Source organism: Anguilla rostrata, chromosome 3 (genome assembly GCF_018555375.3).
Source record: "Anguilla rostrata isolate EN2019 chromosome 3, ASM1855537v3, whole genome shotgun sequence".
Taxonomy (NCBI): domain Eukaryota; kingdom Metazoa; phylum Chordata; class Actinopteri; order Anguilliformes; family Anguillidae; genus Anguilla; species Anguilla rostrata.
Genome location: NC_057935.1, coordinates 67,588,015 through 67,614,269, shown reverse-complemented (window position 1 = coordinate 67,614,269; position 26,255 = coordinate 67,588,015). Strand labels below are relative to the sequence as shown.

Genomic DNA, 26,255 nt, shown 5'->3' with positions numbered 1-26,255 from the left:
GAGGAAATGCTAGAACCAAAATTAAATAAAAATGGAGTCTGCAAGCAAAAAAAAACCCAGGGCCAGCCCCAGGGAGGTCTAATAAGCCATAAGTGCCTTTAAAATATTAAATAGATGTTTGAATAAATTCCCAGCAGATTCATAGGGCTGCCATTTTCAATCCCGAAAAACAAATAGTGACCTCCATTCACGTCTGTCACTTAATGCGTAGCAGAATGGCCTAAATGGCTTTAGGATAGAGAGATACGTCTCAGACCCTGGATCTGGGGCATTGATCTGAGTCTCTGCATGTCTGCGATCCCCTCCGCTAAGTGCTGTTAGTTACTGCAGACTGTCTTCATTTGACACAATTTTCTTTAAATGCATTAGCTGTTACGAGACATGCCACATCCAATACTATAAACTCCAACAAAAATACGGTGGTTAAAAAAAATAAAAAATACTGTGAACCAAAAAAAAAAAAAAATCAAAAATCTACATCCAAAAAAAAAAATTATAAAATATAATAATGGAGACATTTTGCGAAGGCTTCTATGCAAAGTTTTTGGCTGCGTCTGGATATTTAACTTTCCTTTTTGCTGTGGTTATTGTCGTGTATTGTGTGGTCTATGAAAGCCAGGCTGAGACAAATCCCTCATATGTGCAGACTTATTCTGCCAATAAATCCGATTCAGCTCGTGATTCTGCTTCTGAAACGGCTGTGAGGTATTTGGAGAGGAGCGCAAAAAGGTAAATTTTTTTTTTTTTGGGGGGGGAGATTTCCAGATTGCATTTCTGGTCGCGTACAAATCGGCAGCTCAAGTCAAAACCAATCGGCGCTCTGCATGCGGCAGACAGACGAAGTCTGATTTGAGCGCAGTGCTGAACGGAACTCGAAGGCGGACGGGCGGGCAGCGTTGCCGTGGAGCCGCTGCGCGACTGTGACATCATCGGATTCTCTGCTGTCTCCCCGCGACCGGCGGAGGCCAGCTATGACCTCACCGCCGTCCGTCCCTCGCTGCCCATCGTTCTCTTAAACCGAACACATTGACAAAGCTCTGGGCTGCCCATCCGAATTACCCCTCATACAACCGCTGACACCCCACACACACAACATAGATCAACACAGCTCACCACACTGTAGACCCACAACGCATGGACGTGCACATATCACACACACACACACACATATGCAAACACACACACACAACACACACACGCTCAGTAACCACATACCCACCTCGTCATCCTTCTACAGCTCAACGTTGTGTCACTTCTCATAAACTGCAGCTGCAGCCCAGCAGCTGTACGCCTTTTTACGCTCACAGCAAAGAACAAAAAAAAAAGCCATTAAAACAAGGCTTAAATCATCGCCCGCCATCATCAGACGCGAACCGTAAAAAGCGTCGTAAAACAACGAGATAAAAGGTGAGTCTGCGGTGGAAACGGACGTGTCGTTTCACACCGGCCAATCAACTCCCAGCGCCGCGGCGCGTTTTCCAGCGGCCAATCGGACGCGTGCGGAACGCGGGCCTCGTCCATTAACAGGCCTGGCGAGGGGCGGGGAGAACAGCCCGGCAGCGCAGCGCTACGGCTAATGCGCTCTTCTCCCCCCCCCCTCCATCCCCACCCCACCCCCGATGCAGTCACATAACACACCGGGACACGGGCAGGGGGCTCGCCTTCCTCAAAACCGCAAAAAAGCAGCGTTGCGTCTCGTCCCGGCTGCCAATTACACCCACCGGGTCCGGAGCAGGAATCCGAAAAATAAAAATCGATCGAACAGTCCTTACTGCAGTACCCCGTCGTTCAGAAAACAAGACGTCACACGGCGCTCGGCGATCGACCCGGTGACTACGGCGGTTATGGGGCCTGTAGTTTAAGGTCAGAGTAACTCGACCAGGGTGTGGAAGGCCGTCCCCCAAAAATCTCTGCCCCCCCCCGCCCCGTTTCTGTGTCAACAGGAGGCCTTCTCAGCCAGACTGGGTCCCCGCAGAGGAGAATCGGTACCGGGCGCACCCAGGATTTGGGCTACTCGGCTCGTTTTGGGGAGCGCCCACGCACGCTCCAGCTCGCAGGCGGCATTCTCAGAGCCGCTCAGCGATACGGTTTTAACGATCGGCGCTTCCCTTTGTTCAGCAAAGCCGCCGAAGAATGAACACAAGCAAGCGGAGCCCGGAACGTTCCGGGCCTGAGCCGGGCTGAGAGGCACACACACACGGGACAGGGGCGGGAGAGGTGGCCTCAACCGCGAGGCCGCGAACGTTTTCCCATTTTTACAGTCGTTTGAGAAACATTCACAACAGCAGAACCGTGACACAGGGCGGCGGCTAATATCGAGTGGATAATCTTTCCGAGATTAGATACGGTCAGCCCCGGAATTCCCGCTTTTCCAGACCCTCGAGGAGGGGGGGATTCCTTTATCTGTCTGTGTGGGGGGGGAAAATGGGCGAGAGAGAAAAACCCCCTTAGAACTCTTCTTCCCTCTTACTAAATCAGCGAGCGAGAAAATATCCACAGACTGGATTCATCTCCCAGAGAGAGGGATAAACCAATCCTCACACCTCCATCAAGAGGGGGTAGAGAGAGAGAGAGAGGGAGAGGGAGAGAGCAGAGGGGAAGAGGAAGGGAGAGAGCGAGAGGAGGAGAGAGGGAGCAAAAAAGAGAGAGAGAAGAGAGAGAGGAGGGAGAAGAAACAGAGAGAGGGGGGAGAGAGAAGGAGAGGAGACAGAAAAGAGAGAAGAGTGAGGGAGAAGAGGACAGAGAGAGGAGGAGGGAGAGAGAGAGAGAGAGGAGAGGAGAGAGGAAGAGAAAGAGAGAAGGGGGGAGAAGAGAGAGAGAGAGAGAGAGAGAGAGAGTGAGGGAGAGAGAGAGAGAGAGAGAGAGAGGGATGCACCCTCTGTAATGTAGTCTCAGCAGGCCTGTAAGCAGGCCTCTCCTTGGCCCCTGGAACTGCAGATTGCACTGCAGATAGATCATGATGTATATCATCTACCTTTCATTATATTTATTCCGCATCAATCTATTCATAACCCAGGGGCCAGACGCAGCTGGCGTGGGGCCCGAAAAAAAGGAACCGGCAGAATGAAATTCAGAATTCCGACAGAGCCCTAAGAGGGGGGGGGTCCTACTGCAGGGACTCCGCGCCTCTGTCAGGGCAATTCGAGCTGAGCCCCCCCCCCCGCCCCCCCGCCCGCATCGCCGGACCCTGAGTCGGCATTTTTTTCCCCCGAGCCGCGCTGCGGAAGAATTCTGTACCCCGAGCACATCCCACAATCCCATCAGTCTCTGGCATCAGAAGACATCTCATCTCCCGGGTGCTGGAAGGTTGGTGGGGGGAGAGAGGGGAGGGGGGCGGGGGGGGCGGGGTAGGAGTACTCGCTACGTGCTTCCTGGACGAGATGGGATATTCCGCGGCGGTGGAGCTCGCTCGCGGTGAACGCCAGCGCCGTCCGCTCAGCTCAAACACGCCTCGGCTCGGCCCGGCCCGAGAGCGGCGCGTGGAGGAGGGGCCGCGCGTGGAGGAGGGGCCCGCGCGGAGGGCCCTGAGGGGTGCCTTGCGCTGGAGAGAGCCGCGCGTGAGGAGCCGGCGTCAGAGCATCCCCCGGGGCTGGAAGGGGGGCGTGGAGGAGGGCCGTGAGGAGGGGGGCCCCGGGAGGAGGAGTACGCTCGGTGGGGAGGGCCGCGGTGGAGTGGCTCGCGGGAGCGGAGGCCGCGCTCGGAACGCGAGCTGGAGCGCTGCGTGGAGGAGGGGCCTTGCGTGGAGGAGGGGCCTCGACACGGAAAAAACAGCACGGGTGCGCTCGTCGCTGGACAGCCGCACGCGTGTCCTTATCTGCGCGTACGACACATACAAGCAGAGCGGAGGAGAGGGGGGGAGAGGGGGGGGGAGAGAGAGAGAGGAGAGAGAGAGGGGGAGAGAGAGAGAGGAGAGGGGGGGAGAGGGGAGAGAGGGGGGAGAGAGAGGAGGGAGAGAGGGAGAGAGAGGGAGAGGGGAGAGAGAGTGACCCAGAGACAGAGAGAGAGAGAGAGAGTGGGGGGGGAGAAGGGGGGGGGGTCTGCCGTGACCTCCGGCGTCCTCCACCAAAATCGCTTTCTGATTGGAGCGTTCAAAAAAAAATTTTATTTTTTTTATTTTTTAAAAGAGCAACACTGGAGCTACTCCGCCTGATTACGGCACTTTAGAGTGAGATCAGCGAGCCCCGTGGCCAATCAGAAGGCACGGAGATAAGTGCCCCCTGTTTTGGGGGCTCTTCCTGTGTGAAACGTTCCATTTCGGCGCGGTGCACGCCGCAGGCTATTGATATATACGAGCGCAGACGCACCGCAATCTGGACGGCGACGCCCTTGTCAGCAGAAATACGCGCACAAATAAAAGTCCAGTTCCGCGGAGCTGCGCAGAACGAGAGAGTTCCACTTCTTATTTTTATCTCCTACAGTAATACCGCTCATACAACACAATCCAATAAAAATGGAAATATATGTACAGCGTGTTTCAGACCGAGTCTCACCCTAAGGACTCACTTCCATAAGGAGTCAAATGAAAGTCCAAAAAGCAGAGCATTGAGCGGGGATTTAAAAGCCCACTCAAATGCCCACCTCCCCCTCCCCCTCTCTCTCTCTCTCCCTCTCTGTCTCGCTCTCTCTCTCTCTCCCCCCCTCTCTCTCTCTCTCTGACAGCACTTTCAGAATCAGAGTTTTCTGTCTGTGATCCGTAGCGTGAAGACCGAAGAAGCACAGTACTGCTGTGAGTCATATCACCTCCCCCCCTACTTTGAAACTCAGCATTGTGTGTGTGTGTGTGTGTGTGTGTGTATGCATGTGTGTGTCTGTGTGTGTATGTGTGTGTGTGTGTGTGTGTGCATGCGTGTGTGTGTGTGTGTGTGTAGGCATGTGTGTCTGTGTCTGTGTGTGTGTGTGTGTGTGTGTGTGTATGTGTGGTTGCATGTGTGTGTGTTGTGTGTGTTGTGTGTGTATGCGTGCATGTGTGTGTCTGTGTCTGTGTGTGTGTGTGTGTGTGTGTGTGTGTATGTGTGTGTGTGTGGTGTGTGTGTGTGTGTGTGTGTGTCTGTGTGCGCGCGTGCATGCACATATCTGTGTGTGTGTGTGTGTGTGTGGGGCCGAGCCTGTCTGCTCTGGCTGACTCTACCCTGAGGGTGCTGGGAGTCAGACTGCACAACACTGCTCCTGATTCACCAGACCCCCCCCCCCCCAAATCCCATCCCAGCTCCGGGGTGGTCGGGGTGACAGCGTCTCTCCCCCCCCCCCCGCCCCACAAAGGTGTCCCTGTCCCGGCCCTCACGCACAGCCGGGCCGCTGCTCCTCGGGCCTTCCGACAGACACAATGTAGCACCGCGAGGAAGACGAGCAGACGCGGCGGGACGAGCGAAGATTCGGGGCTCAGAGACACAGCGGCCGCCCGTGCCCCCCGTTCCAGCCGAGAGCCCTCAGGTTGGGTCGCTGCGGCGTTCCAGCGCCGGTGGCAAAAAGCCAGTTCAGCCGCAGCACGCAGGCCACTTTACGACAAAAACAGTCTCAGGTTTCACAGCGAAAGACACGTTCGAATGTTACACACACACTCCCGTACACACAAACACGGCCCCCGTCATACGTCACACACAAACACAGCTAACCTCACAGAAACAGAAGATGACACTGACCTAACCCTAACAGCAGCAAACCAAGCTAACCTCACAGTATAATGAACACAGCTACCCTAGCACAAACAGTACACAAGGCTAACTTCACAGAATCATACACCAACCTCATACAGGAGACTCAGCTAAACACACTAACAACAAATCCCACTAACCTCACAACACAATAAACCCAGCTAACCTTGTGCAAACAGCAAAACAAGGCAACAACGTAGCAGAATTATACGCCAGCCTCGTAGAGGACACTCAGTCTAACACTAACAACAAACTCTGCTAACGTCACAGTACAATAAACCCATCTAACCTTGGACAAACAGCAAAGAGAGCTAACGTAGCAGAAACGTGCGCCAACCGCATACGCTAACCTCACCACGGCAGGACATCCAGCTGGCCCGACGCTTCTGCGGACCAAGCGAACTTCACAGCGCCCCAAGCCGAGGGAACACCAGAGCCGCGAACCCGGCCGGCTTCACCGTAACATCGAACCCCACCCAGCCTCGCGGAACACTAATCCCGCGATCTCCCCCAAAGTCGCAGAGCGCGCGCGTCTCCCGCCAGCCCGCGTTCGGAGGGAAACGCAGGCTGGCCGTACAGCAGGCTACCGGCAGGGCCGTCCCAAAGCCGCCGCCGCCGCCGCCGCCATCGATCTGAAACTCAGCTCCTCAACCGTCTCCGTTTAACCAACACCCCCCCCCCCCCAACCCGAAACCCAGCGAGCCCCCAGACCTCCACACACACACCCCCTTCATTCTGGGGCAGATGCTAGGATTTTCACCCCTCCTGTGGAACTCTGCAAAGAGGTGGTGGGGGGGGGGGGGAGAGGGACCCGGAAGGTCACGGTTTGGTTTACACGGACCTGCGCGGGACTGCACAGAGCTGTAATCGCCCGCGGTTTCCACGGCTACCCAGTGCCTCACAGCTCAATCTCACCTCTCCTCCCCTCTCCTCGCACGCGCTCCCTGGGTACCGACCTTCCGCCGACGCCTCCGCTCCCCTCCCCTCCTCAGCCGTGCGTAACGCACCTCAGGAGGCCAGGGCCGGCCTCAGCCCCTCGCCACGCGGTCCACAGGCACACAGCTCACGTTGCCGGGGGGGAGTTAATAGGGTGTGACACGGCGGCGGACGGTTCCTGGTTAAACGAAACGTGCGGCGTTTACGAAACGCTAGCTGCCAGGCCTCGGGAACGTGTGCGACTGGACTGTCGAGGTGATTTTGTAGTCTTTCTGTTCCTCTCAGGACCAGAGGGGGAAAAAAAGCAGGCCACACACATTAGTGTGAAACTCCCAAATTGTCCATTTCGATAAATAAATAACGGCGTTTTTTTTCGTTTTGCGCGGGGCGATGTTTACTAATGGACCTATAAACACGGCCTGTTCCTCGAGGGAGGCCCGGTCTGAAAGGATGGTCTGCTTTCGCCACCCATCACGCACACTTAAAAAAAGAAACGGGAAAAAGAAAAAGCACAGAGCTGCAGATCTAGCGCCTGAATCGCAGAAAACAGGATGCTGCAGCATTTTTAAATAAACACTTCAAAAAAAAAAAAAAAAAACTTTACTGACAGCTGAAAGCCATTTCAGCAAACAGATAAAATATTTATATTTCCATCAAGGAAAAAAAAAATGAGTATTTTGCCATCACAGAAAATCAGAAAAAAATGTGAGTCTTATTTCCAGAAAATGCGAAGTCACAGATGTCAAACCCCCCGGAGGGTCTCAGTGGCTGCCGGTCACCTTCGCACCAGTGATTCATTTACAGGAAGTCATTGATTGGCTAAAGAGTCCACGCACCTTGCTCCCGAGGCCTTTAATTGGCAGCTGATTGAAAGAAAGCCGCAAGAAACCCACAGACACTGTGGCCCTCTGGGAAAAGTAGTTTGACACCCCCTGTGGTAAATGACTTAATGTAGTCCCGAGGACAGCTGAGATAAGGATGTTGCTGTGACACAGTCATAGCAGCCTATGTGAGGTATTGGAAAACACTGGATGAGAGGTATCCGGTGCAGCTGGGGGCGGGGGGGGGCATGGCAGCCCCTTCGTGGTACTGAGTCGGAGGGAGACGGGCTACCTGTTCCTGCAAATGGGCTAGCACTCGAGGCAGCGCCTACATCGGCGTAATCAGATTTTCCCGAAATACATTTCGCGCCACATAGTCCGTACGCCCCCCCCCTCACCCCCACCCCCTCGTGTTTTTCAAACACAGCTCGCAGGCAAAAATAACCAAATGCGAAGGGAAGGGGGGTGGGGTTTTTTTTTGCTGAATTTGTTATCCCAATGTGTCGTTACCCTTTAACCATACCGAGTCAATATCCCCCTACAGGACAAGAGAAGAACAAAAAACAAAAAAAAAAAAAACAATCAATAGATCTTGTCTTTGCCGTTCGCGGGGGCCGCTGTGCTTTTTAGCGCTAATCTGATCTGGGGGGGATAACGTGGTGTCAGTCACACAGCCCGGCCTCTCGGCCCCCGATAAGATCGGAGATACGGCCGCAGAGGCCCCACACACACACACACACACACACACACGCGAAAGAGTCCCGTCTCCTGGGGTCGGCCGTTAGGTACCATCCGAGGGGTGGGAGCCCCCTGGACGTTAGCACCCGCGCGAGAACACGCTAACACCTGCGTGGGACATCGCTCAGCGCTCGGGTGCAAGAGCAAGCGGAACCAGGGTGACCACACTTAAACTCAACACTTAAAGAAGGTTTATTTATTTTAAAAGTCTGGCTTTTTCCCTACATTCCATGTGCCACTGTCATGCGATTCTGCGACTTACCAGCAGAGGGCGGCGTAAACTCTAGCGGACACCCATGGAAATGTGATACAGCACAGCCAATACAAATAACATACACAAATGTAAAAAAAAAACTTTTAAAAATCCAAACAAACCTTTTTTAAAAATATAAGTATGCTGCTCATTTGAAGAATAGTAATGAAAAAGTGAGACCGAGGGCTACACTCCCATTGTTGTTCTGCACTCCGCCTGACCCAAGCAGAGGGGAACAGCAGGGGCGCTGGGCCCATTTATTTCCGGAAATGCAAAATGCACCACGCTAGTTAGGGACCGCTGCGAAAACGCATTACTGATAAGGGGGGGAGGAAGCGAATGCTACTTTTTTTTGGAAAATGGAACGGGAAAACTCTTTTTTTTTTCTTCCTGGCTGATCTCTACCTTATCCACTGTCTGCCAGCTGTGGCTCGTTAATTGAAAAAATACACATTTCCCTCAGCATTGATCCTATCGCCCCCCCCCGCCCCTCCTCACCCCCTCCGCGCCCTCTTCCCGTCCATCCCCACCCCCCCCCCATCTCTCCTGTGCAAACAGAGCTCCACCTGGCTCCCACGTTCCCAAGGAACCCCTCCACCTCACCCCCCCCGTCTCTCACCTGCAGTCCAGTTTCTCCAGCTCGAAGTGGGGGTTGAAGTTGAGGACGATGCGTTGGGAGGGCTCGGGGGCGGTGATCACCCACTGGCAGTTCTGGTGGGGCGGGTACTCGTGGGGGTACCCGGGGGAGGTGATGTACCCGGCGTCGCTGGCGTCCAGCTGGCCCCCGCACGGCTCCGCTGGGGGGGTTGGGGGGGGGAGGGGAGAAAGAAAGAGAGGGATCGTTTTAGAAAACAAACAAAAAAACAAGAATGAAAGAGTGCCTGTCTCCCCGCCTCCAAACACAGCATTAATAACTGCCTCAGGAAGAAGCCCGGGGGGGGACGAGGGCTCCCGGACCCGGGGGGGGTGGGGGGGGGCTCAAATTTCACTTTGCAGTCGACAAGGCAACAGGCAGCGAGACCTGGCGCCACTCAACCTGAAGCCCCGCCCCCCCACCCCCCCACGCTGCCCACACTGGCCCAAAAAACCTTGGACCTTTGAACGCTTCAAAGGAAGCACTGTCCCACTCTCCAGTGTGTGCATACCCTGCTGAAAATTCCAGCTTAAACCAGACTAAACTGGTCAGGCTGGATTAAGCTGTGTTTTTGACACTTTTAGCCAAGCCAACCAGCTGCACACCAGTTGACCATCCTATATAGTTATTAGTCCAGCAGGTGACCACCAGCATACTCTACCAGCTTAACCAGCTTGGACTAGCTTTGTCCAGCTAGAGACCAGCTTTGACCAGCCACAGACCAGCTATGACCAGCTACAAGTGTCAGAAAAAACACAGACATAAACCATCTTAAACCATCTTCGAATCCCAGCTGGTCTTAGCTGGGATTTTCATGGGGGGAGGCTGGTGTTACTGGTGAACAATCTGCGAAAACAAGCGACGCATCCACAGATCGTATCTCCCGCTCCCTGGAATAATAACCGCCCTATCAGATGGCCCCGTAGGCTGAGACAGGAAGCCGCGGGCACACTTTGGGCATTGGGGGTTCAGGGGTCGCCCCCCGAGCTGCGAGGAGACGGCGTTCGTCACAAAGCGGCCATTCTTTTTTCCGACGCTCGAGCTGATCGTGGGTCCGCTCTCCCCTCTTCATATCACTCACAGAGAAACCACTCATACGCCTGAATATACTTTTCACTTATTATTATTCTCACAGAAAGGCAGGTTTGTAAAAAAAAAAAAAAAGAAAAAAAGATTGGATTCACAAAGGAATTTCACCATGACAACAGAACTAAATCAGTTAACCCTTTGCTTGCCAGACACATGCAGCACCCTCTGCAAAATGGAAATTATAATGGACTTAAGTGAATGTATATCTGTAATCTCAAATTTTTATCATTTAATATGTCATTTTTTTAAACCCCTGGCACAAAACAACATATATCAGAGCGACTTCAGGCAATTCTACCTCCAGAATCCACACACATTCAGATCTAAAAATAAACTCCTCTCGCTACTGTAAACCTTTCCACCCACACCAATGACTGACAGGAGCACACACATACTCACATACACACACACACATACTCACATATACACACACATACTCACATATACACACACACACACACACACACACACACACACACACACACAACACACACACACATGCACACATACACACACACGCACATACAACACACACCACACACAATATACACACACACACGCAACACACACACCACACCTCAACTAGATATACACACACACACCTCATACCACAACACACACACACACACACACACACAGACACGCACACACACACTCATACTCAGATATACACACACGCACACACACACTCAGATATACACGCTCACACACACACAACACACACAAAGACACACGTGCACGCACACATACACGCACACACACACACACACAACACACACACAGACACACATGCACGCACACATACATGCACACACGCACGCACACACACGCACGCACACACACACACACACACACACAGCTGGGGTAACCCATGGGGTAGTACCACATATAGTAGTCCAGTAGGAGGAAGTTGAGAACGGCAGAAGAGGAAGTGAGGCGCGTGACTGACAGTTCAGGGTGTGCGGATGGCTCACACATGGCTTTCTGGGAACAATTACAGCTCCTGTCCACCAGACAACTCGCTGCTTTTAGGAACATAATGAACCATGCGGACTGCTCCCACAAAACCACCATTTCATCTCCTCCAAAAACCAGGAACACTGTTCACTCTCATTCTGGGGGATAAAAGCTGGTCCCCATTCACACAGAGAAGAACAGAGGGCAGAACTATGGCTGTCCTCTCAAAAGGCGGGAGAGTCAACTATTAAAAAGGAAGGGAAAAGTCCAGGAGCTTCAAATGTAACAGCCTATAAAGTACTGACATTTCAAAAGCTATTATATATTTCTTAAAGGGACATTTTAGGCATTGTGGCATTTGGGATTTAACCCTCACGCCAAAGAAAAAAGATTCTCTTCCATTTACACCTGAGGCGCACACACGCATATACAGAAGTGAAGACACACACCCAAACGCGCGCACACACACACACCCACACGCACGCACACACACGCACCCACACGCGCGCACACACACACACCCACATGCACGCGCACACACGCACCCACACGCGCGCACACACGCACACACACACACACACACCCACATGCGCACACACACACACACACACACCCACACACACACACACATGCACACACACACAGGAAAATCAATTTGCCCATCTTTCAGTATGACCTGTCTTTCAGGCAAATGAAACTACAAAGGGATACACACCTCCCCCGCTCCTCCTCCCTTTCCACCCCGTAAACTGACCGGACAGCGGCATGAACGCGACCGGCTCCCACAGCGTGAGCTACGCGGGTGCAGCGATATGAAGGCTTATCAGAAACCTCAGACTGACTGCTAGAGGAGCTCCTGCGAGCTCTCACTGCTCCTCCCAGAACCCAAAATCTAAAATCTATCTCCTCCCTCTCTCCCTCTCTCCCTCTCATGGTCACTCGTGAGGGGCTGATGAGGAGTTTCTCATTTATAGTCCCCCCCCCGATTTCCGCAACCCGCTGTGGGTGGAGTGATCAAGGCGGCACGGTGCTATCTGTACGGCGGGAGGGGGGGGGGTGGGGGTGACAGGGAAGGCTCCTCCTCCACAAATTTACTGTATCTCTCCGGTTCCAGGAACCTACCCAGCCTCCTCCCCGCACTCCCCCCACCCCACTGCACCGGCGTGAGGCCACGGGGTCACAGAGCCCAGGAGCAGGGTGAGGAGTCCGCGCGCGGCCCGGCCCAATTAATTACCGCCACCCCCCAACGATCTCAGCGCCGCGCCGTCGCCGTAGCGATAAGATGCACCAGCGCCGGGGTCACATGACCCCTCGCCCGTGATTTCCCCGCTCCCCACCTTAATTAAAAAGTGCAGACAACGTGGCGAAGGTAATGAAACGAGGCCGAACGGCTCGTCCCCTCCCCCCCCGGTCCCAGACCCGTCGCCTCTTCTCTCCGGTCGGGCCGCGGTTTTAATCGAACCTCGCCGCGGTGGGACCGCGAGAGAGAGAGAGACCGGCGGCTGAGAGGAGCGGCCCGCCGGTGCCCCTGGTCCCACGGGGGCGGAGCTCCGAAGTGGTCTTTCCAGGAAGTGATTCTTCTGGAGTACAAACACTGATAAGGACTGTGGATGTGGAACTCGTGCACAGAAAGATCTCTCTCTCTCTCTCTCTCTCTCTCTCTGGTAGTTTCCCGGTGTATAATCCGCCCCCACGTCCAAATATTTGGGTCAACGGTGATTGTAGGCTACGCCGCTCAATCTAACAACAAACAAAATAAATACTACTGGGAGAGGACTTATACCTGTTACACCTGTTTCTCTTGCAATTCTTGCAAGAACTGCTCGATTATCCCCATGGGCCAATAACCAGAGGGCTGGACAAAATGCCACTGGTCAAGAAAATTGACGAGGAGCATGTGCAGATTCAGTGACCCTCACCCCCCCCCCCCCCCCCCGGCCTGCGTGACATTCCCGTGGTTCGGATATCTCAGGTCTCTATCAGAGCAGCCACCGGAAGCCGAAGGTAGTGTCACAAAGCAAGCCCCTCCCCCCCAACCAGCCCCCGCCTTCCTAACGCGCACACCTCCCTCCCAAAAACCTCTCTCTGATGTAAATGCTTCACCTCAAAAGGTGGCGGAACACCTCTAAAAGCGTTTCCCGCGGCAACTTCCTCCACGTGCGTGTGCTCGTGTTCCAGCGCTGTGACCACACCTCGCCCCCCATAAATAACTCTAAACGGTGCTCAGCCACCGGGAGCGAGGAGGCGGGGGGGTGGGGGGGCGGGGACGAGATTGGGGACGAGATCGGGGCCGCATTAATTATGGATCTCTGGCTTGTTTCGAATTTCATCCCAATAGCACAGTTTCAGCACTTTTTTTTTTTTTTTCTCTTTCTCTCCAGCGCCTCCCAAGATTAAACAAGTCCCCCCCCCCCACCCCACCCCACCCCCCCCCCCCTTCTCTTTTCTGGCCTGAATGCAAATATCTGACCTTGTTTTTTATCACACATTCACAGATGACTTCTCGTCTGACTGATGAGAGCAGATTTCTCTTCCAACGTGCCAACAAAAGCAAAACGGGAGCGGAGGAGCAGGAGAACTACCGTACCGTGTGTGTGTGTGTGTGTGTGTGTGTGTGTGTGTGGGCGCGGACATCATCATCATCATCGCCGCCGCGGCCCGCCACAAGACCCCGCGCGTGCGGAGCGTTCGTCTTCCGTAACCGTGGGCACGGGGAAAGATCGTCCGCGGCTCCGGCCGCTCACGTCCGCTCGTCTCCGCGCTCACTGAGCCTCGCTGGGCGGGAGCAGATTTTTCGTAATTCCACGCACTGATCCCACGCACTGATCCCACGCACTGATCCCACGCACTGATCCCACGCACTGATCCCACGCACTGATCCCGCGCACTGATCCTGACCGTTAGTTCTTAAACTCGGTCACGGGGACCCCTGTGTACGCCGGATTTTTTTTTTCCCGACACACGCGTTTCGGTTCTTTAATATTTTTATTCCTTTTTAAAAAGTTATGAACGCACTGCAGGTTTGACTCGTTATCATTCGCTTGGTCTTCGGATTCTTCACAGTTTTTTACCAGATGGTTAGTTTCCATGGCCAGGTGCTCACACTTTTCCCCAATTAGGAGCCTGCTGAGTCACCTCAATAGTCCTTAATTTGATCAGTTAAATTTCTTTATGTAATCACGCGCAATATAGCACAAGCGCAATCAGGAGTACATGGGCCGCATTGCTATTTCTGATATAATGTTGTTTAAGAGGGTAAATGACCCCTCAAAAATGAAACGTGTCTATAATTAAGAAAAAACGAACAGCTTGTTAAAAATTCTGGGATTGAATTTGTGGCTGGATTGAAAAACCAGCCTACACGGGGAAGGGCGGGGGGGGCAATTTGAGAAGCGCTGTGCTAGAGAGGACAGGGGAGGGGTAATGCTGTGTTGTGTTTGGGGGGGGGGGAGCAGCCATTGTCCCGATCTGGGTCATGTTTACGACACAAGCGCAAGTGCTCTGGCCCCGCCCACGTACTGGCAGGGGCGTGTGACACGCTGGTTACGGGGAGGAGGATTAATCCACACGCCGCCGCCGCCGGCTATTATGACATCACAATGTCCGCCTTCAACACCGCCCCGTCTCCACGGCGATCACCCCTGGGCTCTGCGACTCCCCTCCCGTGACCCTCCGCATGTCTCCCGCCCAGCCCGGCGTCCCGCCCCGTGTCACCCCCACCCCCACCCCCCCGCTCGCGGTGGGATCAGCGGTACGGCGGAACACGGAGGCCTCCGGCAGGGGGGGGGCTGAGCCGCACGGGAGCCGCTACAGCGCCACATCAGCCCCCCCATCACCAGAGAGTGTGTCAGAGGGGCATTCGGCCCGGGCCTAGCCCCCCCCATCATCATCAAACGCTTACTATGGCCTAGCCTATTCGCCCCAGCCCACCCCATCTCTCCCCTCAAACACTCACTGAGGCCTAGCCTACCGCCAAATCTCAACCTCCCCCTTCATCTCTACCCCCATCAAACAGTCACTCAGGCTGAGCTCGGATCCCACCCCATCTCTCCCCCCCTCAAACGCTCATCCAGGCCTAAAGCCTACCCCAACCCTCCCCCACCCCACCCTTCCCCACCATCAAACGCTGGCTCAGTTGGGCCGGGGGAGCCGGACCTCCAGCAGGTGACTCACATGAAAGCGCAGTGGAAAAAACATAAGAGGAAGTGAGAATCGCGGGGCGAGGGGGGGGGGGGAGGGCAAGGCTCTAAAACACAGGAAGAGATGGAGGAAACAGAAAAACAACAGACAGCATGAGCGGACGAGGAAAGAGACATGATGAATGGGGTATCCAGGACTGAGATGAGAAAAGAAAAACTGATGAAATTTTGAAGGGAACTTAGTCACTCAACCCATTGCTGTGCACATACCAATGGAATAACACGCCAGCTTTATCTCTGGGGGGAATCACACACACACGTGCACGCGCACACACACACACACACACAACCTCGATGATAAATGCAGAGGTGACAAATCACTGTCAATTAAAGATCAATAAGAAAGTCACCCTGAACAAAAACCACCAGCTACAAGCTTTTGCATATGCACCCTGTTAACATCTCGCTACTGCACAGCAAAACTGACATAGTCATTCACAGCATATATGATGTCAGACCCTACAGACTAGAGGGAAAATTCTGCCCTTAAATTGTCGCATATACAGTTAATCCCACAGAACCAAAAAAGGTTCAACTATTCACCTTTTAAAATAGCGACCGGCGCTCATCCGTAAAAAAAATGGAAAAGGAACGGATCGGGCACCCGCTGACCCTGTAATGGCCGTGTAGGTAGTCATCCGCATCGCAACCGCGAATTTCGCACGAAGAGAGAGAGGCGGAGAGGTGGCGCGCGAGCCTCACCGAACCGAACTCGTCAGTGGCAACTTCTGTTTACACTGGACGTGCCTGCAGCTTTTCATAAGAGACCGTACCTGCCCTCTATCAACTCGGTTGAAAGAGAACCAGAGGCTGGAATGGTTTACAGAGGCAAGGCGGTGCCGTTGTAAAAAGGTCAGAATCGACGGGTTCCTAACTGTTCCCAATTCCGCTGTGTAAATACTCACCGGCTGATAATTCACTGTTTAATTACCTGAATGAGTAACAGGGGTCTGTAGCTCTCACTCAAACCCCCCTCTCCCACAGCGCTTGGTTCAGCCCTCTTTAGACCGTTCTGACAGACACTTGTCAGCTTTGAAAAACAGCCGAGCTTGATTTAATCGTCAGATTTCACCAGATGCCTTCTGCAGTTCAGTTCGGCTCATCTACACACAACCTATTATTATTTAGTTTGGATTCTGCTTGCATGCTTTCGTTCTCTTAAGTACACGTCCCTGCTGATGTCTTTCCTGACAACACCATGCTTTTGTACAGGTTTTTTAGGACAAACAAGAAACTGTTTTTCCAAGTTGGCTTGAAGCAACCCTTCCTGCTGTAGTGTTCCATGTTCACTGACCGCCTGAATCGTAACTGCAGTAATACGATCGTTCCACTAGAGGCTCTAGAGAGAGAAATGGTCAAGAAGAGCAGTCGCAGCCAACGATGACCAGAACTTGTTCAGCTAATTTGTAGAATACAGAACATAATGTAAATGCGTTATAAATTATATCTGGAAGGTTCTTTTTTACACCTTGTAACAGTACATTACGATAATAATTAGGCTATTGTAAAAAGGAATACGACCCCATTACAGTGTTCTCTGTCAAAGTAGTTATACATTTCCAAAAAGCCAGGACGATCCTAAAACTGCATAGTTATTTATGACGGTAATTAGCCTACAGTGTACTCAGGCTTGTGCCAATCTATATTTCTACACGGATTTCAAAAAAATAAATGCAGTTATTTGTTTTAAGTAACAGAGACACAAACCTCGCCACTGTATGACGACGACAAAATCAGCGAGAAAGCAGTGCCACTTACAAATAAGGCTAATATTATAACAAGAAATAAAACTAAATGCTTCTTCCTGCATTTTTTTCTTTCTTTGTTAATTTCAAGCTAATGTAATTTGTACTGTTGGAATCTGTCAGGTGAGCAGACAAACAAGGCCTTCCGTCCGAGTAAGCACAAAACTAAGGGAATAAGGCGCGGGTCACGAGAGCACTCATTTCCACGAGTCTGACTTGCCTTCGGCGAAGAGCAACATCCCGAGCGGGTTTGCTCGCGACTAGAAAACCTACAGCCAGTGTAAACAAGTAATGCAAAACATGAAGCGCAGAAGCGCAGACGATATGTTTATGGAATATTCACATAACTATTTCAGACAATATATTAAGAGAGCTGAAATATTTAACGAAATTGAAAAATCAGTTTTATTACATTACCTCGGCGAGTGTATGGAGTATGACAATGTTTTACTTTGTGAAGACGCATTTGGTTTGTCCTTTCTCTCAAGAGAGAGGAGTAGCGTAAATACAAAATATAGTTGATGTTTCCCCCTCGTTTATTGGACTACTGTGCGACGGGCCTTCAAGCACACAGGATTTTAAAGCGTAAAAGCCCGTTGGATAACGCCGAACATTCGGGCAGTTGCCGACAGTAACCGGGCTCACTGCTGCTGCAGTCGATATGCACGAAATATTCGGGGTGATGTTTACTATGGTGAGGGAGTTGATTACGACGCCGTTGGCTTCTTCAATTATTATTATTATTATTATTATTATTATTATTATTATTAACAATAATAATAATAATAATAATAATAATGAATTAGAAGCCGCGGTAGTAGTATTAGTTGTATCTTATTTTTAGTAGCAGTAGTAGAAAAAGGAAAACAAGTAGCAGTCCAGGGCAGAAGTAGCCTATATTAGTGTTATTCCTATAACACATACCTTCTGGAAATTACTCATCAGAGAAAGGTAAGGAACGTTTGTAACAGGGATGATTTTTCACGTCAAATCATTTACCAACACGGCAGTTATTCACTGACATTTTTTCCTGTTTACTTTAACATTCATACTGTAGAATTCCTAAATCGGTTACTCATAATTAAACTTTAAAAAACATTATCCACCAAAATATCAAAAATCATAAATAGACCAACAACTTTGTGCATTGGACTAAAAAAAAGCTGCATTAATCCTTAAATTGCTTTCCAGTTAATCCATGAAAATCATTAACCTAAACTGGGAAGCATCTGCTCGTGATATTCCACAACAATAGTCACGAAATCTCACTCCAGTTTCGGTGCTAATGGGACGCAATTATTAAGAAAAAAATGCTAATAATTCCTGTTAACATCACCCCTACCCCAACAAGACTGAACTGCCTCCTTTATTTAGAGTTTTTGGGAAATGAAAAGTCACATCGATCCACCCCAATGGTAGATCAAGCGGCTGATAAAACCTAACGGTAATATTTTACTAATCATGCATAAAACAACTGCACGTTCACTAAAACGTAGTCACAGCCAGGCTAAAAAAACGCTTAAGAAAGCCCTGGCTAAATATGATATAAGCTCCCCCCCAGATGCGGGAACGTACATAAAAAAACATGACATAGTAACAATCGCTTTTGGCTATTATCTGTATGCATACACCAGAGTAACCAGGCACATCATTTGCCCCACTTTTTAGGAAATGGGGATTACCAAAACAAGACTTCAAAACCCACTCCCATTAAGTAAAGATAATCCCATATTCATAAGGGAGCTCTGTCTTTTGTTATACAATAAAACGCGAATCCCCTTTCACAGCACGAAAATTACCTTCGCGGAGAAATACAGAAGCGACTCGTTCTCGTACTTGGTGGAACGGGGATCGCGATCAAGTCTCAAGCGGCGTAAATCCATGCCTTCGCGTTACCTTCACAGTGCACTTCTACCATTAGCAAGGGGTCCGTTTTTCATATACCCGTTAAACTAATAGTCTGTGTCAGAATACTTCACAGCGTTTACCAGAAATCTGGAGAGTAGCCTATGCGAATATCTCACAAATCCGTGTAAAGTATCGTAATGTAGAACAGATGTTGCCGTTCATATAAAAAGGGCGTTCGTCGGGCTAGGGAAAAGGAGCGAACTCCAGAACCCGAGGAAATACACTTTTATTTTTTAACAAAGTGGGAATAAAATGCAAGCATGTACTTGAGGTACGGAAGTATCACGCGGTAAAATACACATTTACAATTAGACGAATGAAAACAGATTATCATTTAGGCTATGGGCAGGTTGTTTGACAATGATATTGTTTCGGATTAGACTCATTATGACAGGCGTGTAAGGAATATCGGCAAAATCAACTCAATAATTAAAAAAACTTACCATCTTGTCCGCGCGCTCTTGATGTTATACAAAATGCCAATAAGAATCCAAACAGCGACGTGAATATATCCATCTTGTTGGGTGTTTTCACCCTTTAATTCTGGAGAAGTTGTTGCTGTCAAAGTCTCCTCTCTGTCAAGTATATGTTTCCCTTATCGAACGACAGAAATGGCTTAAATTTTGGGCTGAGAAACGCGAACACTGTTTCTTCCACCTTTTTCTTCACAGACAATTGGTTAAATTTAATCTCGGTTCAGGCAGCATTTCAAAATAGCCAAATACGGCATGCCGATTTACCGTGGCGCAAATAATTCTAAAAAGTAAGTAAAATAAGTCGAACGGCTAAATAACTTTGCTTTTACGCATTACACCATGAAACGGCGTGTTCAGAATAACATCTTTCCAGATTCTGTAGATCCGCAGTTATTTATGCGTCCACCGGATTGACGATTTTTCTCCAGCTAAAGCACGAAATGTGGCTTTCGGCTACCACCAATTCCAGCGCCTGGAGATGTTTTACTCGGTCGCCTTCTCTCCCTTATCCTGTTCTTTTACTTTGTTGGCATAACATGAAATAAACAGACGAACGGAGCAGTACGGTTAAAAGCGCCGGAGTTGATCTTCCATATGGCGAATCCGGGATCAAGTTCGCCTTGGTTTAGAAAGTATCGGCAGCGTGCTACGGCTCTCGGTCTATCTGCACAACCACCGCTCTCTTCGACACGTCCGTCCTCCACTGCGCTCGCGAGCCGAGTCTACGAGAAGCGCTGCGGCAGCTTGTGCATGTAATAGCATTAGAGCGGAGCAGCTATCGCATTACAGTCAGCGCCTCGGCCCGCCTCCCTCCCGTCACTGATTAAAGAGGAGCGTTCACTGACGTTTTCTTGCTTTAAAGTTATAAAAAGAAGGGAGGGAGGAATTTTTTCAGGAGCGCTAACCGCCGCACGCTCGTGAAATTTACCAATACGAAACCACGATTGCTTTTTAGTGTATCTGTGACGGGGCCCGCACGTGCTTAATATTCTGAGGGGGCTGTCAGCGACGATTGAGCTTTGAAAACAAAGATGAGACAGATAATGATAATGGTATTAACAGCGCAGAAGAAGGAGACAATGGTTAGGAGCCTAATGAATGTCTGAGAAAGCTTAAATGCTATCAGAACCAAGTATCGACAGATCGCCCATGGCTGACAGAATAAAGACAGTAGTCTTAACGAGTTATTAATAAGGCTGCGGTAGGATACGAATGATTAAAGGGAGGTTAGGCTTTAACTTTAACGGTGATGTAAATTTCACATTTTATAATTATTCCGCAAACTTCCAATAGCAAGTTATTTTGAAAAAAGATAAACTTTTTCAGAGCATCCCGATTTTCAAAGAGAAGAGAGGGGTCGTGTCGCGTCAGGGCAGGGTGTTTATGGTAATGCGGAGTCGAATCAGTATTTACGCTCACACAGTTGACAGCGGGCCAAACGGCAACGTATGACTGAACACGAGCGCGTGGGAGAAAAATAGGAACGGAAAATACAGAAAAAACGTATCCTCGGTAACGTACTGAATTCAAAGGAAAGGGAAGCTGCCAGCGTATGCCTGACACGGCTGGCATTTTCCAAAGAGCCACTCGGCTGCTCCACAAGTAACGTTCTTCTGCAGTTAGTCTGCCCCAAGAAGACTGTTGCATGTAGCCTACACATGCATTTAACTGGTCGCTTCACGACCCTTGTTCTGTATCGCTGATGGACGTATGTTGTAGAAGGATAGCGAAAAAATACAGGAAAGCAGAGCACGAGTATCAGAGGGTAAAATAGCTTTGCCCATATAGGTACATTAAACAGTATAACGTTCCTTCCCACTGCTTGGTTTAAGCCCAAATTGACAGTCAAGTAGAGTTCCCTGATAATTAACAGAACTACCCATTTCTGATCCTGTTTCTTCAGGGGTGAAAAGTCAGGGGTAAAAAAAAACAAAAACATGTAGAAGTGGAGCCTACAGTACCATTAGTGTGCAGCACAGGACTGTCGTACATTTGGTTTTCAGTCTGTAAGTGCTTAGACTCAACTCTCAGCGTGTTTAGACGAATACAGCAGTTTCCTGATGAACAGCCCTTGAGTCCTAGGTCCTTCAAAATGTTTACGCTTGTCTCAGATCTGGAAGGGGGGGGGGGGGTGGGCGGTTGGGGGTGAGGGGGGGGGGGGGTGATGAGCCGGGAAAGAGCCGAGTGGGAGAGATTTCTCACTCTGCCACAAAGAACACATGAAAGCTGGATGCCCTTCATCTGACTAGCTGGAGGCCCAGGCCTCATATCATCTGCTTACAGCCATGAACCAGAACCCAGAACCCAAAATCCAGCTGGGCCCAGCCCAGAACCCAAAACCCAGCCCAAAGCCCTGGCATTCAATCCGACACACTAACCACAGAGATGGGAGCTTTAATGACACAGCAAACTCCCTACAGGGCCCAAAATAAGTCACCCTCAAACATCATTATGGTCCAGCCCACATTCTGCCTTCTGCGTGTTCATATTTATGCACAATGAAAAACGTAGTGTTTTTTTTGGGGAGCAGGCGTTTCACCAGCTGCAACATCAAGAGTGTTAAGAGAGTGATCCCCACCCCTCTCCCCCCCACCCCACCACCCCCCCACCCCCCTTACACCCACCCTCCGCCGCCCCCTAACACCCCCCCACCCCTAAACACACACACGCTTATTGGATATCCTATTAGTGTTTCTTCGGTTCCAGGTGAATTGTTGGTCATGGAATGCGGATCACATGACAAGTCATGTGATTGGTGCAGACCCCCCCCCCCCGTCTTCGTCAGCTGTCTGTCACAGGCCTGATTGCTATTCCTCGGAGTGTCGTCTCAGCGGCAGGGACGGGCTGGCATTCCGCTGCGCTGCATCTGGACAACCTGTCAATCAGGAGACAGGCTGCTCCTCTCAGCTCTCAGGAGGCCCGTGTCACATGTCCGCCTGCCTGGGTATACACCGATCCCACCTTCTGAAGCATGCACCGCTCCACCAGCCATGTCCCCTGCAAGTGGGGGGGGGGGGGGGAGGTGAGTAAGGGGAGGGGTTCATAATCAGAGAACAGGGAGAACCTATCTGCACATTCCTTGGCCCTCTGTGAGGGTGAGGCAACCCCGTGGTGCTGGTGAAGGCCCATTGTATTCGGCTTGCTCTGAGAAGCAGCAGGTCTCTGCATGTGGTCCCACCAGTCCTCACACTCTGAATAAATCCAGGGACTCGAATTCAGGTATTCCTCACCTGTGGGCCAGCGCTCACAGTTCCTTATGCTGCCTGACACCCTCCCGTCCCACCCCCCCTCCCGTCCCACCCCGTCCCACCATGAAAGTTCTGAGGCATACCCATCTATGATTGAAGGGAATTAAAATTTTATTTTATTTTTTTAAAGTGTGACTGCTGAGGCTCATCCTCATTAGTGTCGAACGGAGTAGCGCTGTGACCGGGCTTCCTGGCCAGAGCTACTAGCACATGGACGGCCTGAGCCTCTGCTCTGGAAAACCTGGCCTGACTCGAGCGTGGAGCGGAGCGGAGCGGCCTGGCGTTCGTAATAGCATTAACAGAGCTGCGATGGAACTCAGCTGGGGAGATAGAGGCTGTCGTCTGGGCACAGGACACAGACAAAGGGCTGTTATCAGTGTTTACACGGGAGATTAACAGCTCTAGAGATAGCTCTCTCTCTCTCTCTCTCTGGCCCTCTCTGTCCCTCTACTCGCAGATAATCTACATTTGTTTCCCTCATCATTTTATTGACAGACACCACACACGCTCAAATGATGTGCTGACAGGGGCTAAGGTCGAGAGGATGATAACACGGCTTTTTTCCCACAGAAACACGGGAGCAATCTGCTTTCCCATGAGACCCCGTGATATGGTGGCGCAATAGAGGTGACCCCCTCACCTCACCCCATCACTTAAGTCTTCTATTTCAGAAGTGAGAGAATGTCATTTTGTGTACAGTGTTGTTCGCACTCGTGCCAATATACACGGACGCGCAAATACAGTACTCGCTATCTTCTACGTGCAGGTCTCATCAATAAGGAATACTGGGGCTCTGTACGGGAGCAGTAAATTAGGATGTCAACAGCGCATGAGCGCTACTGACATTATAATTTACTGCCCGCCCCTGCTGACGAATGGCTTTTCCCCTTCGCACCCGAGAAAGTAACTCAACCTATCATTGCCTTTTCATGTCCAAAAATGTTCGCCAGTTATTTTCGTCATGAGATTCCCCGATTCCCCGCCCACCGCACGCACAGACCCCAATGTAATTATTGCATCTGAATCCTCTAATCTCCCTATCCTCCGACCGTGGCCCAGCAGAGTTCGCCTATACGTTCAGGAACACGCCCACGCATCTGGAGTCTGAGTTGGCGCCCGCAGCTTGAATCGGTGTCTGTGTGTCATCCGCGCGACTCCTTCGTTTCATTTATCTGCGCCGCGAGGACGGCTACCGCTTCTGTCACCGCGGCTCGTTATTGTGGTTGGCGCGATAATCTCAAATAGCGTCCAGGGACTCTGTAAGCAAGCAGTGATGCTTTTTACTACGGGTTTCAATGGCCCATTCTCACTGAGCCTGTTGTTTTCCTCTCAGTCAGACATGCGTCGCTCATCTGGGGGAAATCCACCCTCTCTCCTGTACCTGTTGGGCGACACCCCACAGCAGCAGCAGCTATCAGGGGAGCAGGAGGGACATTTTCCGCCTGTTTGTGGAACAATTTTGGTACCCACTCTCTGATAAAAACAGGTACGCGGGTCCGGTGACGTCTCCAGGGTACCATTGAGATGAATACAATGTATTTATTACTGTATTTATTAATGAAAGAGGTTTTTAATGCACCAACACCACCACCATTATTATTATTATAATTATTATTATTATATTCTTATTCTTATTATTATTATTATTATTATTATATGTTCACTATCTGTATTGCGAAAACCATCTCAACCAGCAATCTCGATTTGCCTGTGCAGCATTCGGCAAGGCTATTCACGTTTACACCGTAAGGGGGCAGGTCTCTGCCAAGGGAAAATAGCTCAGAAACAGCAGAGGAACACAACGAGTAAGAAAAACGAAACGCAATAAGCAGAGCCTGTGAAGACGATGTGGAAATAACGCTGAAATAGGAATAATATCGAAAAATCGTATCACGGTTACGCGCAGGTAACTGTTCATTGCACGTTCCACTGCCGCTGCGCGAGCGAGACAGCTGTGATGTGATAACAGTCTTGGCGAACAGCTTTCCCCCAAATGGCGGGAAGCCAGAATGATGGAGTGAGCTCTGCTAATTGTGGCATTTATTGCGTACTTTCGGAGACGTTTGAATAGTCGGCAGATTGGAAGGCTTTGATATTTAAAACGACTGTAGAATTGCGCCGACACGTATTTGTGGTTTATTTTAATAAAACGCATACAGTTGTTCTTTCATGACAGTTATGACGGTTGACAGGAACGTGTAAACTCACACATTGTCACAATTTTTCAAATTCAAATTGCGTTAATGGAGACATTAAAACATTTTTTTAAAAACCTGCTCTGGATTACTGTGGTACTCCATTGTGCCATCTTACCATCTTAACAGTTTTCTAAATCTAAAGTCTGAAGTCTTTCCAAGCCTAAAGTAAAGTCAGCTAAATTGCACAGGACGCACATTTAGGTCAGCCTAGTATCACAAATATGTGTCCAGAAAGTAAATAAGTCAGGCTCACCATGTTATACATAATATCGACCTACATGAGTGTATCTACTCAAATGCTTAACTTTTCAGCTAAACATATGTTAATAAACAGCTACAACACACAACGCTGTGTAAAAGCACAATATGTGGTTTCGCCTCGGGTGAGAGCCCCTGTTGTGTGAGATAAAACACACACACACACACACACTCGGCCTGTTCAGCATGTTGTCCCTCCCCCTCAGCTCTAATCATTGATAAGGTGGGGTTGAGGAGTACAAACAGACAGGCTATCCCTCTGACCCCTGCAGTGCTACACTCCCTTATGCAGGGAGGAGGGGGTGGCCGAATTGCTTATGATCAGGGGGATGAGGGGGTGGGCACATTGCTTATGGCAGGGGTCTGGTTCTGGAGAACCACAGGCTCTGCTGGTTTTTATAGTTAGTCTATACTTAAACAATTAGAGTAGCTGATTACAGTTAACGCACTTCACAGGGTTACTTGGGTCTGAACTGGGTGACCATTTTAAGGTGAAAACAAGCTTGTGGCTCTCTGGGGCCAGGGTTGCAGACTCCAGGCCTAGAACAAGGTGTGCACAACAGGGACCAATCCGTTTCAGGATTTTGTGCCGACTTCTAATCATTTAATTTGCTCAAACGTAGCTTGATCAGACATTTGTATAAGCACCAGCTACAGCCGCAGACTGCAAGCATCTCCCAAAGATTTCACTGTGCTCAGGTACAGGAGTGAACCACATCATGGTTTACAGAGCTGTCGGGGAAAGCTGAAACTAAAAGGTGATCGGTCGGAAAACAAAAACCGGCATGCGGATCGAACCCTCCTCTAGGACCGGAGTTGTGCCCCCCCCCCGGCCTGGAAGCCCCCCCCCCCCCTCCACCTCTTCCCCCTGGCCTGGAAGGCCCCCCCTCCGCCTCTTCTCCCCTGGCCAGGAAGCCCCCCCCCCCTCCCCTCCAGCGCGTGCTCCAGCCTCCTGCGGACGTGCTTATCTGAGATGCGGAGTGACAGAGTCGTTACGCGGTGTCTCTCTCTCCCTTTATCTCCGCCGTGTTTTCCCGTGTTGCCGTTAGGCCTCTCTCCTAATTGCCAAAGGAGCCCTGGGTCACTCAAGCGTTTCTTTTTTTTTGGGGGGGGGGGGGGGGGGGGCTGTGGAGTTTGTTTACTA

General features: G+C 50.7%; 1 protein-coding gene across 2 annotated transcripts in view; it reads right to left on the bottom strand.

Moving 5' to 3' along the window:
• The window catches only part of nrp2b (neuropilin 2b), an 87,261-nt gene extending 67,017 nt beyond the window's left edge, over positions 1–20,244 (bottom strand). Inside the window, exons 1-2 of one of the 2 annotated variants that reach the window (XM_064329444.1) lie at positions 19,375–20,244; positions 9,019–9,196 (exon numbers count right to left, since the gene is read on the bottom strand). In XM_064329444.1, coding sequence (XP_064185514.1) covers positions 9,019–9,196; positions 19,375–19,447 — 251 coding nt within the window. In that variant the 5' untranslated portion in view covers positions 19,448–20,244. The remainder of the gene's footprint in view (positions 1–9,018; positions 9,197–19,374) is intronic. The other variant, XM_064329443.1, reaches the window with a different exon arrangement.
• Between the last annotated feature and the right edge of the window lie 6,011 nt (positions 20,245–26,255).